Here is a 17,229-nt window from a genome sequence, read left to right on the forward strand (position 1 = left end):
GGAGGCAAGGGTCATACCCTTCCCCAGGACAGGGCCAAATCAAAGGCCAAACAGTCTAATTTTCGTGCCTTTCGAAATTTCAAGGCAGGAGCAGCATCAACTTCCTCCACTTCAAAACAAGAGGGAACTGTTGCTCATTCCAGACAGGCCTGGAAACCTAACCAGTCCTGGAACAAGGGCAAGCAGGCCAGAAAGCCTGCTGCTGCCCCCAAGACAGCATGAAGGAATGGCCCCCTATCCGGAAACGGATCTAGTGGGGGGCAGACTTTCTCTCTTCGCCCAGGCGTGGGCAAGAGATGTTCAGGATCCCTGGGCGTTGGAGATCATATCTCAGGGATATCTTCTGGACTTCAAAGCTTCTCCTCCACAAGGGTTATCAAGGTTATCAGCAAACCAGATAAAGAAAGAGGCATTCCTAAGCTGTGTGCAAGACCTCCTAGTAATGGGAGTGATCCATCCAGTTCCGCGGACGGAACAAGGACAGGGATTTTATTCAAATCTGTTCGTGGTTCCCAAGAAAGAGGGAACCTTCAGACCAATCTTGTATCTAAAGATCTTAAACAAATTCCTCAGAGTTCCATCATTCAAAATGGAAACTATTCGGACCATCCTACCCATGATCCAAGCGGGTCAGTACATGACCACAGTGGACTTAAAGGATGCCTACCTTCACATACCGATTCACAAAGATCATCATCGGTTCCTAAGGTTTGCCTTTCTAGACAGGCATTACCAATTTGTAGCTCTTCCCTTCGGGTTGGCCACTGCCCCGAGAATTTTTACAAAGGTTCTGGGCTCACTTCTGGCGGTTCTAAGACCGCGAGGCATAGCGGTGGCTCCGTATCTAGACGACATCCTAATACAAGCTTTCAAATTGCCAAGTCTCATATAGAGATAGTTCTGGCATTTCTGAGGTCGCATGGGTGGAAAGTGAACGTGGACAAGAGTTCTCTATCACCACTCACAAGAGTCTCCTTCCTAGGGACTCTTATAGATTCTGTAGAGATGAAAATTTACCTGACGGAGTCCAGGTTATCAAAACTTCTAAATGCTTGCCGTGTCCTTCATTCCATTCCACGTCCGTCAGTGGCTCAGTGCATGGAAGTAATCGGCTTAATGGTAGCGGCAATGGTAATAGTGCCATTTGCGCGCCTGCATCTCAGACCGCTGCAATTATGCATGCTAAGTCAGTGGAATGGGGATTACTCAGATTTGTCCCCTCTACTAAATCTGGATCAAGAGACCAGAGATTCTCTTCTCTGGTGGCTTTCTCGAGTCCATCTGTCCAAGGGTATGACCTTTCGCAGGCCAGATTGGACGATTGTAACAACAGATGCCAGCCTTCTAGGTTGGGGCGCAGTCTGGAACTCCCTGAAGGCTCAGGGATCGTGGACTCAGGAGGAGAAACTCCTCCCAATAAATATTCTGGAGCTAAGAGCAATATTCAATGCTCTTCTAGCTTGGCCTCAGTTAGCAACACTGAGGTTCATCAGATTTCAGTCGGACAACATCACGACTGTGGCTTACATCAACCATCAAGGGGGAACCAGGAGTTCCCTAGCGATGTTAGAAGTCTCAAAGATAATTCGCTGGGCAGAGTCTCACTCTTGCCACCTGTCAGCGATCCACATCCCAGGCGTAGAGAACTGGGAGGCGGATTTTCTAAGTCGTCAGACTTTTCATCCGGGGGAGTGGGAACTCCATCTGGAGGTGTTTGCTCAACTGGTCCATCGTTGGGGCAAACCAGAACTGGATCTCATGGCGTCTCGCCAGAACGCCAAGCTTCCTAGTTACGGATCCAGGTCCAGGGACCCGGGAGCAACGCTGATAGATGCTCTAGCAGCTCCTTGGTTCTTCAACCTGGCCTATGTGTTTCCACCGTTTCCTCTGCTCCCTCGACTGATTGCCAAAATTAAACAGGAGAGAGCATCAGTGATTCTGATAGCGCCTGCGTGGCCACACAGGACCTGGTATGCAGACCTAGTGGACATGTCATCTCTTCCACCATGGACTCTGCCTCTGAGGCAGGACCTTCTAATACAAGGTCCTTTCAATCATCCAAATCTAATTTCTCTGAGACTGACTGCATGGACATTGAACGCTTGATTCTTTCAAGGCGTGGCTTCACCGAGTCAGTCATTGATACCTTAATACAGGCTCGGAAGCCTGTCACCAGGAAAATCTACCATAAGATATGGCGTAAATATCTTTATTGGTGTGAATCCAAGAGTTACTCATGGAGTAAGGTTAGGATTCCTAGGATATTGTCCTTTCTCCAAGAGGGTTTGGACAAAGGCTTATCAGCTAGTTCTTTAAAAGGACAGATCTCTGCTCTGTCTATTCTTTTGCACAAGCGTCTGGCAGAAGTTCCAGATGTCCAGGCATTTTGTCAGGCTTTGGTTAGGATTAAGCCTGTGTTTAAAACTGTTGCTCCCCCGTGGAGCTTAAACTTGGTTCTTAAAGTTCTTCAGGGAGTTCCGTTTGAACCCCTTCATTCCATTGATATTAAACTTTTATCTTGGAAAGTTCTGTTTTTGATGGCTATTTCCTCGGCTCAAAGAGTCTCTGAGTTATCTGCCTTACATTGTGATTCTCCTTATCTGATTTTTCATTCAGACAAGGTAGTTCTGCGTACCAAACCTGGGTTTTTACCTAAGGTGGTTTCTAACAGGAATATCAATCAAGAGATTGTTGTTCCATCATTGTGTCCTAATCCTTCTTCAAAGAAGGAACGTCTTTTGCATAATCTGGACGTAGTCCGTGCCTTGAAGTTTTACTTACAGGCTACTAAAGATTTTCGTCAAACATCTGCCCTGTTTGTCGTTTACTCTGGACAGAGGAGAGGTCAAAAAGCTTCGACAACCTCTCTCTCCTTTTGGCTTCGGAGCATAATACGCTTAGCCTATGAGACTGCTGGACAGCAGCCCCCTGAAAGGATTACAGCTCATTCTACTAGAGCTGTGGCTTCCACCTGGGCCTTTAAAAATGAGGCCTCTGTTGAACAGATTTGCAAGGCTGCGACTTGGTCTTCGCTTCACACCTTTTCAAAATTTTACAAATTTGACACTTTTGCTTCTTCGGAGGCTGTTTTTGGGAGAAAGGTTCTACAGGCAGTGGTTCCTTCCGTTTAAGTTCCTGCCTTGTCCCTCCCATCATCCGTGTACTTTAGCTTTGGTATTGGTATCCCACAAGTAATGGATGATCCGTGGACTGGATACACTTAACAAGAGAAAACATAATTTATGCTTACCTGATAAATTTATTTCTCTTGTAGTGTATCCAGTCCATGGCCCGCCCTGTCCTTTTAAGGCAGGTCTAAATTTTAATTAAACTACAGTCACCACTGCACCCTATGGTTTCTCCTTTCTCGTCTTGTTTCGGTCGAATGACTGGATTTGGCAGTGAGGGGAGGAGCTATATAGCAGCTCTGCTGTGGGTGATCCTCTTGCAACTTCCTGTTGGGAAGGAGAATATCCCACAAGTAATGGATGATCCGTGGACTGGATACACTACAAGAGAAATAAATTTATCAGGTAAGCATAAATTATGTTTTTTCACAACTGAGCAATAACTTTACCCTATGGCCGCCAGTAACACACATATAAACAGAAGTAATTTTACCCACTTGGCTACCCGTCACTTCGTTCTGCTCCATATTTTAATGCATTTAGACATAGGGGGTCTTTTATATTTAGCTAATAGCAATGGACTTTAAAAAACTGGAGATTTAAGTGTCCAGTAGTATAAGATTTTAACCCAGTAGCTAAGAATAACATACATAGAGCAGACCATCCTTGGCTGCCTGTAACACAGTAAGAAGTAGCTTCTTTCAAGGTCATATTTGTAATGCACAGAGGCAAATGAGCCTTTTAAAATTTACCTGCCCCTCAGAAGACTTGAAAAAAAAAGGACAATAAGGGTCAGATTGCGGGTGGAGCTCTAACAGTTGTGTTCGAGCAATAAGGGGTTTATCGCTGGTGTTTGCGCTCGTCATGTTTACCGCTGTTACGAGTTGAAAGTAAAAGCAATTTCGATTTACGCTACAATAATTGCCACATCCTCAGAGCTCTGGTTAACTGTTTTGTGAAACTAAAAAGTTCCATAAACACATCCAAAATACATTACAAGGTACACTTACACTCATAATAACACCATCTAATAAACATTTTAAAAAACATATTTCATAAGAAAGTAAGATGACTGTATAAGAAACCATTGGCTAGATCACGAGTTTGGCGTTAGCCTTAAAAAGCAGCGTTGAGAGGTCCCAACGCTGCTTTTTAACGCCCATTGGTATTACGAGTCAGGCAGGAAAGGGTCTACCGCTCAATTTTCTTCCGCGACTCGAGGCTACCGCAAATCCCCTTACGTCAATTGCGTATCCTATCTTTTTAATGGGACTTGCCTAACGCCGGTATTACGAGTCTTGGAAGAAGTGAGCGGTAGACCCTCTCCTGTCAAGGCTCCTACCGCATTTAAAAGTCAGTAGTTAAGAGTTTTATGGGTTAACGCCGGAACATAAAGCTCTTAACTAAAGTGCTACAAAGTACACTAACACCCATAAACTACCTATTAACCCCTAAACCGAGGCCCCCCCACATCGCAAACACTATAATAAAAATTTTTAACCCCTAATCTGCAGACCGGACATCGCCGCCACCTACATTATACCTATGAACCCCTAATCTGCGGCCCCTAACATCGCCGACACCTACATTATATTTATTAACTCCTAATCTGCCGCCCCCAACGTCGCCGCTACTATATTAAAGGTATTAACCCCTAAACCTAAGTCTAAACCTAACCATACCCCCCTAACTTAACCTAACTACAATTATTAACCCCTAATCTGCCAACCGGACATCGCCGCACTTTAATATATGTATTAACCCCTAAACCGCCGCACTACCGCCTTGCAAACACTAGTTAAATTTTATTAAACCCTAATCTGCCTGCCCTAACATCGCCAACACCTACTTACATTTATTAACCCCTAATCTGCCACCCCCAACGTCGCCGCTACTATATTAAAGGTATTAACCCCTAAACCTAAGTCTAAACCTAACCATACCCCCCCAACTTAAATATAATTTAATTTAAAATAAATCAATTTAACAAAATTAAATAAATTATTCCTATTTAAAACTAAATACTTACCGATAAAATTATCCCTAAGATAGCTACAATATAACTAATAGTTACATTGTAGCTAGCTTAGGATTTATATTTATTTCACAGGCAACTTTGTATTTATTTTAACTAGGTACAATAGTTATTAAATAGTTATTAACTATTTAATAACATCCTAGCTAAAATAAGTACAAAATTACCTGTAAAATAAATCCTAACCTAAGTTACAATTACACCTAACACTACACTATCATTAAATTAATTACATAAACTACCTACAATTAATTACAATTAAATTCAATAAACTAAATTACGGAAAAAAACAAACACTAAATTACGAAAAAAAAATAAACACTAAATTACAGAAAATAAAAAAAATTACAAGAAGTTTAAACTAATTACACCTAATCTAAGCCCCCTAATAAAATAAAAAAGCCCCCCAAAATAATAAAATGCCCTACCCTATACTAAATTACAAATAGCCCTTAAAAGGGCCTTTTGCGGGGTATTGCCCCAAAGTAATCAGCTCTTTTACCTGTAAAAAAAATACAATACCCCCCTAACATTACAACCCACCACCCACACACCCCTACTCTAAAACCCACCCAATACCCCCTTAGAAAAACCTAACACTACCCCATTGAAGATCACCCTACCTTGAGCCGTCTTCACCCAGCCGGGCACCAGTGGTCATCCGATCCGTCCAGAAGTCTTCATCCGATGGGCCAGAAGAGGACATCTAGACCGGCAGAAGTCTTCATCCTATCCGGGCAGAAGAGGACATCCGGACCGGGAGAAGGCTTCATCCAAGCGGCATCTTCTATCTTGATCCATCCAACGAGGAGCGACTCCATTTTGAAGACATTCGACGCGGAGCATCCTTCCAGCACGACGACTAACGACGAATGACGGTTCCTTTAAATTACGTCATCCAAGATGGCGTCCCTTGAATTCCGATTGGCTGATAGGATTCTATCAGCCAATCGGAATTAAGGTAGGAAAAATCTGATTGGTTAATTTAATCAGCTAATTGGATTGAAGTTCAATCCGATTGGCTGATTGGATCAGCCAATAGAATTGACCTAGCATTCTATTGAATTGAATTTACTTTTATCACCAATTTTGCTTTGTTCTCTTGGTATTCTTAGTTGAAAGCTAACCATACAGTAGGTAGGCTCATATGCAAATTTCTTAGACCTTGAAGGCCGCCTCTAATCTGAATGCATTATGACAGTTTTTCCCCACTAGAGGGCATTAGTTGATGTGTGTCATATAGATAACATTGAGCTCATGCATGTGAAGTTACCTAGGAGTCAGCACTGATTGGCTAAAATGCAAGTCTGTGAAAAGAACTGAAATCAGAGGGCAGTTTTAAGAGGCTTAGACACAAGGTAATTACAGAGGTAAAACGTGTATTATTATAACTGTTTTAGTTATGCAAAACTGAAAAATGGGTAATAAAAGGATTATCAAGTCAAGTATTGACTGTCCCTTTAATGGATTTATAGACATTTAAAACATACAAATATATATAAATAAATATTTTATAATGTAATTAGCACCATTATGGAAAAGATGTCCATCTATCCTGCACTGTAGAGTGATGTTTTAAACTTTGTTCTTGCAGGTATGAAGATGAAATAAACAGACGTAATCAACTGGAAAATGACTTTGTGCTTACAAAGAAGGTGCATCATTTGTATGACTTACTTACTCTTTATTAGTTCTTGAGATAATATTCTAGCTACAACACTTTGTTTAAAAATGTGTTGTGCCCAAGCGATTACATTTTGCCATATATTTCTATTAACAAAACAAAAATTCATAGTAAAAACATTCCAAAAAAGGGAGATTTCTGTAAAATGATCAGTAACATCCCTATTGACATAACACATAATCTCAACTAGAACACATTTAGGGCTAAATTTACGAGTGGAGCAGTAGCTTGTGTTGGCATTTAAGTGTTAAAAACCGCAAGAAGTATTTTTTTGCGCTCAGAGAGTTGAGCTTGTATTATAAGTTTAAAGTAAAAAGTTTGCACTCTCATGTTGCTGAAGTCATGCTGACTTCCCACATGAGATCTCCTACAACATTATAAATGACATCATTATCAAGGACATCATAGGTGATAAGATACACAGATACACATCATGCTATTATATGAATAATACTGTAAATTAAAATGATACTTTAAAAAATGAACTAATGTTTCAAATAAATTTATATTTTATTCTGTCAACTCAGAGGCCCCTATTTATGAAAGGTTTGTAGGACATGATCCAACATCATGTCCGACAGACCTCGCTGAATGCGGGGAGCAATACGCTCTCCGCATTAAGCATTGCACCAACAGCTCTTGTGAACTGCTGGTGCAACGCCGCCCCCTGCAGATTCGTGGCCAATCGGCCGCTAGCAGGGGGGGTGTCAATTAACCTGATCGTATTCGGCGGCGATGTCTGTCCGCCTCCTCAGAGCATGCGGACAGGTTATGGAGCAGCAGTCTTTAGACCGCTGCTTCATAACTTGTGTTTCTGGCGAGCCTGACGGCTCGCCAGAAACAAGGGGCTTCAAGCTCCATACGGAGCTTGATAAATATGCCCCTTAGGCTTATTCCGTACTCAACAACAACATCCACTTTCCTTTTTATCCATCAAATTATAATATCTAACAAGCAATATCTGACGTAAGCTACAAAATATGGCCTAGATTTAGAGTTCGGCGGTAGCCGTCAAAACCAGCGTTAGAGGCTCCTAACGCTGGTTTTGGGCGCCCGCTGGTATTTGGAGTCAGTGATTAAAGGGTCTAACGCTCACTTTACAGCCGCGACTTTTCCATACCGCAGATCCCCCTACGCCATTTGCGTAGCCTATCTTTTCAATGGGATCTTCCTAACGCCGGTATTTAGAGTCGTTTCTGCAGTGAGCGTTAGAGCTCTAACGACAAGATTCCAGCCGCCTGAAAATAGCAGGAGTTAAGAGCTTTCTGGCTAACGCCGGTTTATAAAGCTCTTAACTACTGTACCCTAAAGTACACTAACACCCATAAACTACCTATGTACCCCTAAACCGAGCTCCCCCCACATCGCCGCCACTCGATTAAAATTTTTAACCCCTAATCTGCCGACCGCCACCTACGTTATACTTATGTACCCCTAATCTGCTGCCCCTAACACCGCCGACCCCTGTATTATATCTATTAACCCCTAACTTGCCCCCCACAACGTCGCCGCAAGCTACTTAAAATAATTAACCCCTAATCTTCCGACCGCAAATCGCCGCCACCTACGTTATCCCTATGTACCCCTAATCTGCTACCCCTAACATCGCCGACCCCTATGTTATATTTATTAACCCCTAATCTGCCCCCCACAACGTCGCCGACACCTACCTACACTTATTAACCCCTAATCTGCCGACCGGAGCTCACCGCTATTCTAATAAATGGATTAACCCCTAAAGCTAAGTCTAACCCTAACACTAACACCCCCCTAAGTTAAATATAATTTTTATCTAACGAAATAAATTAACTCTTATTAAATAAATGATTCCTATTTAAAGCTAAATACTTACCTGTAAAATAAATCCTAATATAGCTACAATATAAATTATAATTATATTATAGCTATTTTAGGATTAATATTTATTTTACAGGCAACTTTGTAATTATTTTAACCAGGTACAATAGCTATTAAATAGTTAAGAACTATTTAATAGTTACCTAGTTAAAATAATAACAAATTTACCTGTAAAATAAATCATAACCTAAGATATAATTAAACCTAACACTACCCTATCAATAAAATAATTAAATAAACTACCTACAATTACCTACAATTAACCTAACACTACACTATCAATAAATTAATTAAACACAATTGCTACAAATAAATAAAATTAAATAAACTATCTAAAGTACAAAAAATAAAAAAGAACTAAGTTACAGAAAATAATAAAATATTTACAAACATAATAAAAATATTACAACAATTTTAAACTAATTACACCTACTCTAAGCCCCCTAATAAAATAACAAAGCCCCCCAAAATAAAAAATTCCCTACCCTATTCTAAAATACAAATATTACAAGCTCTTTTACCTTACCAGCCCTGAACAGGGCCCTTTGCGGGGCATGCCCCAAGAATTTCAGCTCTTTTGCCTGTAAAAAAAAACATACAATACCCCCCCCCCAACATTACAACCCACCACCCACATACCCCTAATCTAACCCAAACCCCCCTTAAATAAACCTAACACTACCCCCCTGATGATCTTCCTACCTTGTCTTCACCATGCCAGGTTCACCGATCCGTCCTGGCTCCAAGATCTTCATCCAACCCAAGCGTGGGCTAGACATCCACTGAAGAAGTCCAGAAGAGGGTCCAAAGTCTTCCTCCTATCCGGCAAGAAGAGGACATCCGGACCGGCAAACATCTTCTCCAAGCGGCATCTTCTATCTTCTTCCATCCGATGACGACCGGCTCCATCTTGAAGACCTCCAGCGCGGATCCATCCTCTTCTTCCGACGACTAGACGACGAATGACGGTTCCTTTAAGGGACGTCATCCAAGATGGCGTCCCTCGAATTCCGATTGGCTGATAGGATTCTATCAGCCAATCGGAATTAAGGTAGGAATTTTCTGATTGGCTGATGGAATCAGCCAATCAGAATATAGTTCAATCCGATTGGCTGATCCAATCAGCCAATCAGATTGAGCTCGCATTCTATTGGCTGATCGGAACAGCCAATAGAATGCGAGCTCAATCTGATTGGCTGATTGGATCAGCCAATCGGATTGAACTATATTCTGATTGGCTGATTCCATCAGCCAATCAGAAAATTCCTACCTTAATTCCGATTGGCTGATAGAATCCTATCAGCCAATCGGAATTCGAGGGACGCCATCTTGGATGACGTCCCTTAAAGGAACCGTCATTCGTCGTCTAGTCGTCGGAAGAAGAGGATGGATCCGCGCTGGAGGTCTTCAAGATGGAGCCGGTCGTCATCGGATGGAAGAAGATAGAAGATGCCGCTTGGAGAAGATGTTTGCCGGTCCGGATGTCCTCTTCTTGCCGGATAGGAGGAAGACTTTGGACCCTCTTCTGGACTTCTTCAGTGGATGTCTAGCCCACGCTTGGGTTGGATGAAGATCTTGGAGCCAGGACGGATCGGTGAACCTGGCATGGTGAAGACAAGGTAGGAAGATCATCAGGGGGGTAGTGTTAGGTTTATTTAAGGGGGGTTTGGGTTAGATTAGGGGTATGTGGGTGGTGGGTTGTAATGTTGGGGGGGGGTATTGTATGTTTTTTTTTACAGGCAAAAGAGCTGAAATTCGTGGGGCATGCCCCGCAAAGGGCCCTGTTCAGGGCTGGTAAGGTAAAAGAGCTTGTAATATTTGTATTTTAGAATAGGGTAGGGAATTTTTTATTTTGGGGGGCTTTGTTATTTTATTAGGGGGCTTAGAGTAGGTGTAATTAGTTTAAAATTGTTGTAATATTTTTATTATGTTTGTAAATATTTTATTATTTTCTGTAACTTAGTTCTTTTTTATTTTTTGTACTTTAGATAGTTTATTTAATTTTATTTATTTGTAGCAATTGTGTTTAATTAATTTATTGATAGTGTAGTGTTAGGTTAATTGTAGGTAATTGTAGGTAGTTTATTTAATTATTTTATTGATAGGGTAGTGTTAGGTTTAATTATATCTTAGGTTATGATTTATTTTACAGGTAAATTTGTTATTATTTTAACTAGGTAACTATTAAATAGTTCTTAACTATTTAATAGCTATTGTACCTGGTTAAAATAATTACAAAGTTGCCTGTAAAATAAATATTAATCCTAAAATAGCTATAATATAATTATAATTTATATTGTAGCTATATTAGGATTTATTTTACAGGTAAGTATTTAGCTTTAAATAGGAATCATTTATTTAATAAGAGTTAATTTATTTTGTTAGATAAAAATTATATTTAACTTAGGGGGGTGTTAGTGTTAGGGTTAGACTTAGCTTTAGGGGTTAATCCATTTATTAGAATAGCGGTGAGCTCCGGTCGTCAGATTAGGGGTTAATAATTGAAGGTAGGTGTCGGCGATGTTAGGGAGGGCAGATTAGGGGTTAATACTATTTATGATAGGGTTAGTGAGGCGGATTAGGGGTTAATAACTTTATTATAGTAGCGGTGCGGTCCGCTCGGCAGATTAGGGGTTAATAAGTGTAGGCAGGTGTCGGCGACGATGTGGGGGGCAGATTAGGGGTTAATAAATATAACATAGGGGTCGGCGATGTTAGGGCAGCAGATTAGGGGTACATAGGGATAACGTAGGTGGCGGCGGTTTACGGAGCGGCAGATTAGGGGTTAAAAGTGTAATGCAGGGGTCAGCGATAGCGGGGGCGGCAGATTAGGAGTTAATAAGTGTAAGGTTAGGGGTGTTTAGACTCGGGGTACATGTTAGGGTGTTAGGTGCAGACTTAGGAGGTGTTTCCCCATAGGAAACAATGGGGCTGCGTTAGGAGCTGAACGCTGCTTTTTTGCAGGTGTTAGGTTTTTTTTCAGCTCAAACAGCCCCATTGTTTCCTATGGGAGAATCGTGCACGAGCACGTTTTTGATGCCGGCCGCGTCCGTAAGCAACTCTGGTATCGAGAGTTGCATTTGCGGTATAAATGCTCTACGCTCCTTTTTTGGAGCCTAACGCAGCATTTGTTTGAACTCTCGATACCAGAGTTAAATTTATGGTGCGGCCAGAAAAAAACCCGCGGAGCGTTAACAGCCCTTTTACCGCCGAACTCTAAATCTAGGCCTAAATGTCTTACAAATCTCACAGTGTATCTTTCTCCCTATTCCTTTTGATTAACCCTTTTGCTATGACACGTGAGATATGGTGAAAGTGACACATATCTTTTTATTTCTCAGGATCTGGATGACACATATCTACAAAAGGTGGACAATGAATCCAAACTAGAGAATCTGACTGATGAGATAGACTACCTTAAGCAGTTGTATGATGAGGTATGATTCAATTCGTAGAATTATAAAGCTTTTTTATAGGCTTTATTATAGAAAGGAATGTGCATATGGTCTGCCATGTGTTTGCTTAGATAATATTCCACATATATATTAAGACAAAATCTATGTTATCTTTTAATAATACCCTTACACTTGCACTAACCTCTCTTTAATAATTGATACAATTCTTTTTCACTTCAAATATGCACTTACAAAATGCTAAGACCTTTCCTCACCCAAATTATTTAGCCATTGTCTAACTCCTCTGGTGCTAAAAAAAATGTAATGAGAAATTAATCACAACTGCTTAGGTTCCATTCTTATCCATTTAGGTTCTCCTTGAGGGCACCCCCCTTTGGTACTATTAAACTACCACTGCTTGTGGGGCAATCGTGGGTTCTTCAGACATTTTGAAACTAAAAACTTTGTATGCTTTAACCAAACAAAAATTATTAGCCAAAAATATTTTATATATATATATATATATATATATATATATATATATATATATATATATATATATATAATATTATAACAGGGGGAAAAATCCTCCCTCCAAGATCAACCACCTGGGTGCAGACCAGCATAGAATAGTCAAGAACAAAGAATGCACTCTCAGGGTTTTCAATCAAAGGTGGATGAATCTGATGAAAGAGATGATTTATGCACAACAGTGTATAGTAGTAGCGAAGTGAAACATAGTACATAGCGTATTATCAAATAGTGTTATACTATCACTAATCAATGACTACTAAACATGTCACTCGCTGCTAATTTACTCAGTGCACTCACTAGGTCCCATTCCAAAGAGGATGATTATAACCCTAAAAAATAAAAACACACTTTATCTATACTATATACATCCCTTAAAAAATATATATACATGTTGACCATTTGTATCATACAGAACAACCATAGAAGAATTCATCTATCTAAATATGCATTACAGTTTTACCCCCTTCATGTCTCCAGGAGTATAGATAGAAACCTGTGGGTACCACACTTGAACGAAAATCCATGTGGATCCACACCGGGTAATTTCTTTCTCCTGTGAGGTTATGTGTTAACCCAGGCATCAGTCACTTAGTGTAGAATGGCCCGAAATCAAGGAAGGTATTTAGCCCCCTTGGTACCAAAGTGTCAAATGTATGGATCCATTTTGTTTCCATTTGCAACAGCTTTTTGGCTCTATTGCCACCCCTGGCTAGAGGAGGAACATGGTCAATCAGCATTGATCTAAGGCTTGATATGCCATGATTATGTTTGGCGAAGTGGCATGCCACTGGTTGTTCTGAATCCCCCTTGCTGAGGGCCTCCCGAATGGTGCAACAATGATTGGCCATCCTGTCTCTGAAGCTTGTTACTGTCTTGCCGATGTACACCAAAGAACATGAACAGATTAACATGTATATACATGCGTGCTTGTGCATGTTAACTTGTGGCAGATAGCATAACGTTTGTTAGTATGGGGGTGTTGGAATGACTGGCCTCTCATCATGCTGTTGCACGTCACACAACTTCCGCATGTGAAGCATTCCTTCTTTGAGGTCTTCAGCCAGGTGTCCTTAAGATAACACTCAGTTGGATCGGTTTTCACTAATAAATCCCTCAGATTATCCACTCTCCGGTATACCATCCATGGTGGCTTCATCATATGAAATGGAAGTGATGGATCTGACTCAAGAAGAGACCAATGCTGTTGTACTGATTTCCTCAGCACCTCACATGTAGGGGTATATGTGGTCACAAAATTCAATTGCTGGGTACCTTCACTGGGTTTCATATGGTTCCTTCCCTTTGGGGCACTTAACAACCTTTCCTTGGTGGTCCGGACCATCTCATCATCATAACCTCTCATCACTAGTTTTTCTCCATCTCTGCAAGCTGCTCCATCATAGTGGGTACCTCACTATTGTTACGAATGACTCTTGTGAGTTGTGAAGTGACTATCCCCATCTTTTGATGCCTGGGATGGAAGCTTCTTGCTTCTAATAAAGAATTCCGGTCAGTTGGCTTCGTATACAACGATGTGCCAAAAGAGCATCCATCACAGGCATTAACCTTATATATATTAAGGTCCAAGAAATGTATCACAGTCTCACTATACTCCAATTTAAATCGTATGGGACAGTCCATGGAGTTCAAACATGACACCCACTGCTACAACTCAACTGTACTACCCCCCCACACCAAAAACACATTAACGATGTAACTTTCATAGTATCTGATGTGGGGGTGGGTAAATGGTTTCATGGCCAATTGTTCGTACCAAGCCATGTAAAGATTAGCATATGTGGGTGCCATGTTTGAACCCATGGCTGTCCCAGAGATCTGTAAATAACAATCCTGCTCGAACCTAAAAAAGTTATTTTCAAGGCATAAAGTTAGCAGCTCACAGAGAAATTCAATAGGGGGTCCCTCATTTAGAGGGTTTCCAGTCACCATGGACCTGACAGCTGCAACACCTCCCTCATGGGGAATGGAGGTGTATAGACTGTCCACATACATGGTGATGAGGATGTCACTGGCCCGTAGCCCATTATATCCCCTTAACGTTATAATTAGACTGGGTAAATCCTGTAAATTCGTAGGAGTACTCTTCACCACTTGCTGAAGGTGAAAGTTTATATATATATATATATATGGCCAGGCTAGACAAAAGGGAATCCCTGGCAGACCCATAGTCTTTAGGGTCTTGTGCACTTTAGGCAGCAAATATAGTATAGGGGTTTTAGGATGGTCAGTTGTTAAAAAAATCAACCTCTTGTTCAGATACCAATCTTGATTCATAACCCCTATTCACATACTCATCAATATTCCTCTTTAAGGTCACTGTGGAATTTCCTTTTAATTTTATATACACCATGGTGTTTGATAGTTGCCTTAAAGCTTCAGTTCTATCATCTGCATAGTCTTGTATGACAATGGACCCCCCTTTGTCCGCCGGGCGGATGATTATGCCCTCTTTGTCCGCCAGGCGGATGATTATGCTACTGTCATTACTTAAATTCCTCTTAAAGGTCACTGTGGGATTTCCTTTTAATTTTATATATACTGTGGTGTCTGATAGTTGCCTTAAAGCTTCAGTTCTATAATCTGCATAGTCTTGTATGACAATGGACCCCCCTTTGTCCGCCGGGCAGATGATTATGCTACTGTCATTACTTAAATTTTTAATATCCAGTCGCTCTTCTTTATTCAAATTAGGACAAGTGGCATAAAATTGTGTATTTTTCACATCATGACATAACATTCGTGTAAAGCTCTTTATTGATGGATGTGTATTAGTGGGTTCAAATGCTGATGGTTTTTTTAAATACAGAGGGTGTCGTTATTGCGTTACTTCTAAAGTGTTCTTTCAACTTGAGCTGCCTTTGCAGCTTATGAATATCAACAAAAGTGTTGAATATATCACACTTAGGGGCAGGTACAAAAGACAACCCACGATTTAAAACTGAGATCTCTGTATCACTGAGGGATCTACTACTTAAGTTAAATACAATACTCATTTCTTTTTCTGTTGTTTTTTGCGATTTATGTCCCCCTCTCCTGATATGCGGCCGTCTAGTTCTTTTTGATCTATAGATATCGGTGGTTTGGCCGTGGACCTCGTAGCAACACCAGAAAAAGATTGTGACTGATTGGATGGCCCCTTAGTATTGGTATCATTTTCCACGTTCTCATTACCAGATGATTCACCCCCACTGGTGTCTACAATACTTAAGGTGTTTTTAGCACGTATATTTCTACATCTAAATCTATTAGGGACCTCATCCTTACCATACAACCATCTGTATACGCGTTTATCCTGGTGCTTTGTTTTTTGTTCTTAAAGGCAATCAAATTACTCACTTTACTTAGTAACCATATTTTTCTCGTCACCATGGATGTGGACAGCCTATACACCTCCATTCCCCATGAGGGAGGTGTTGCAGCTGTCAGGTCCATGGTGACTGGAAACCCTCTATATGAGGGACCCCCTATTGAATTTCTCTGTGAGTTGCTAACTTTATGCCTTGAAAATAACTTTTTTAGGTTCGAGCAGGATTATTATTTACAGTTCTCTGGGACAGCCATGGGTTTAAACATGGCACCCACATATGCTAATCTTTACATGGCTTGGTACAAACAATTGGCCATGAAACCATTTACCCACCCCCCACATCAGATACTATGTAAGTTACATTGATGATGTGTTTTTGGTGTGGGGGGGTAGTACAGTTAAATTGGAGCAGTGGGTGTCATGTTTGAACTCCATGGACTGTCCCATATGATTTAAGTTGGAGTATAGTAAGACTGTGATACATTTCTTGGACCTCAATATATATAAGGTTAATGCCTGTGATGGTTGCTCTTTTGGCACATAGTTGTATACAAAGTCAACTGACTGGAATTCTTTATTGGAAGAATTTATTTTGTCAGTGACTTCTATATATGGCAACTTCATATAGCACTGCCATTGGCAAGCCCCCCTCTGTGGAAAAGATTACGCTCAAGTACCACACCTATTTTTGAGACATTCTACCTACCCTGTCGCACCTATTTTTGAGACATTTTACTTACCCTGCATTTGAGTCCTTGGCACAGATCACATAAGATAACAGTGACTGGCAGGATCTCACAGTGGTATGTTTTACAACAGGAAAAATACAAATACAGACATAGTCTGTTTGGGGCCAAGATTCTACCTTTCTACACAAAGCCGGCATTCAACATCCCACGTCTAGGATTGTGAAATGCTGACATCCAACCAAATCCCAGCAAACACTGTCACATGACCCGAAACTATTCAGGTTTGCATAGAAAAAAGTGAGATTCTCCGACAGCGCTAACTTGAGATAAGACCTAAAGCTCCCTTACGAATGGGTCCCTAGTTACCCAATGAAAGTCTAACAGAAACGATATATATGTAAGGAGCGCCTAATTGAAAGGCGAGGTCAACAAGAGTGGGCCAGGATCAAATATGGGATGGGTCATATATAAATTGTGAAAGAGGGATAAATAGCATATAAAATGTCAATTTAATCTCAGAGTTAAAATCAGTTTACATAAATATATGTTAAAATCAGTTTACATAAACATATGATACAA

At 40.8% G+C, this 17,229-nt stretch overlaps 1 protein-coding gene across 1 annotated transcript in view; it reads left to right on the forward strand.

Moving 5' to 3' along the window:
- Positions 1–17,229, forward strand: part of LOC128645268 (keratin, type II cytoskeletal 8) — a 98,608-nt gene that overhangs the window by 48,856 nt on the left and 32,523 nt on the right. The window contains exons 3-4 of the mRNA XM_053698122.1: positions 6,758–6,818; positions 12,046–12,141. Coding sequence (XP_053554097.1) covers positions 6,758–6,818; positions 12,046–12,141 — 157 coding nt within the window. The remainder of the gene's footprint in view (positions 1–6,757; positions 6,819–12,045; positions 12,142–17,229) is intronic.

Source organism: Bombina bombina, chromosome 1 (assembly GCF_027579735.1).
Source record: "Bombina bombina isolate aBomBom1 chromosome 1, aBomBom1.pri, whole genome shotgun sequence".
In the NCBI taxonomy this organism is placed as follows: Eukaryota; Metazoa; Chordata; class Amphibia; order Anura; family Bombinatoridae; genus Bombina; species Bombina bombina.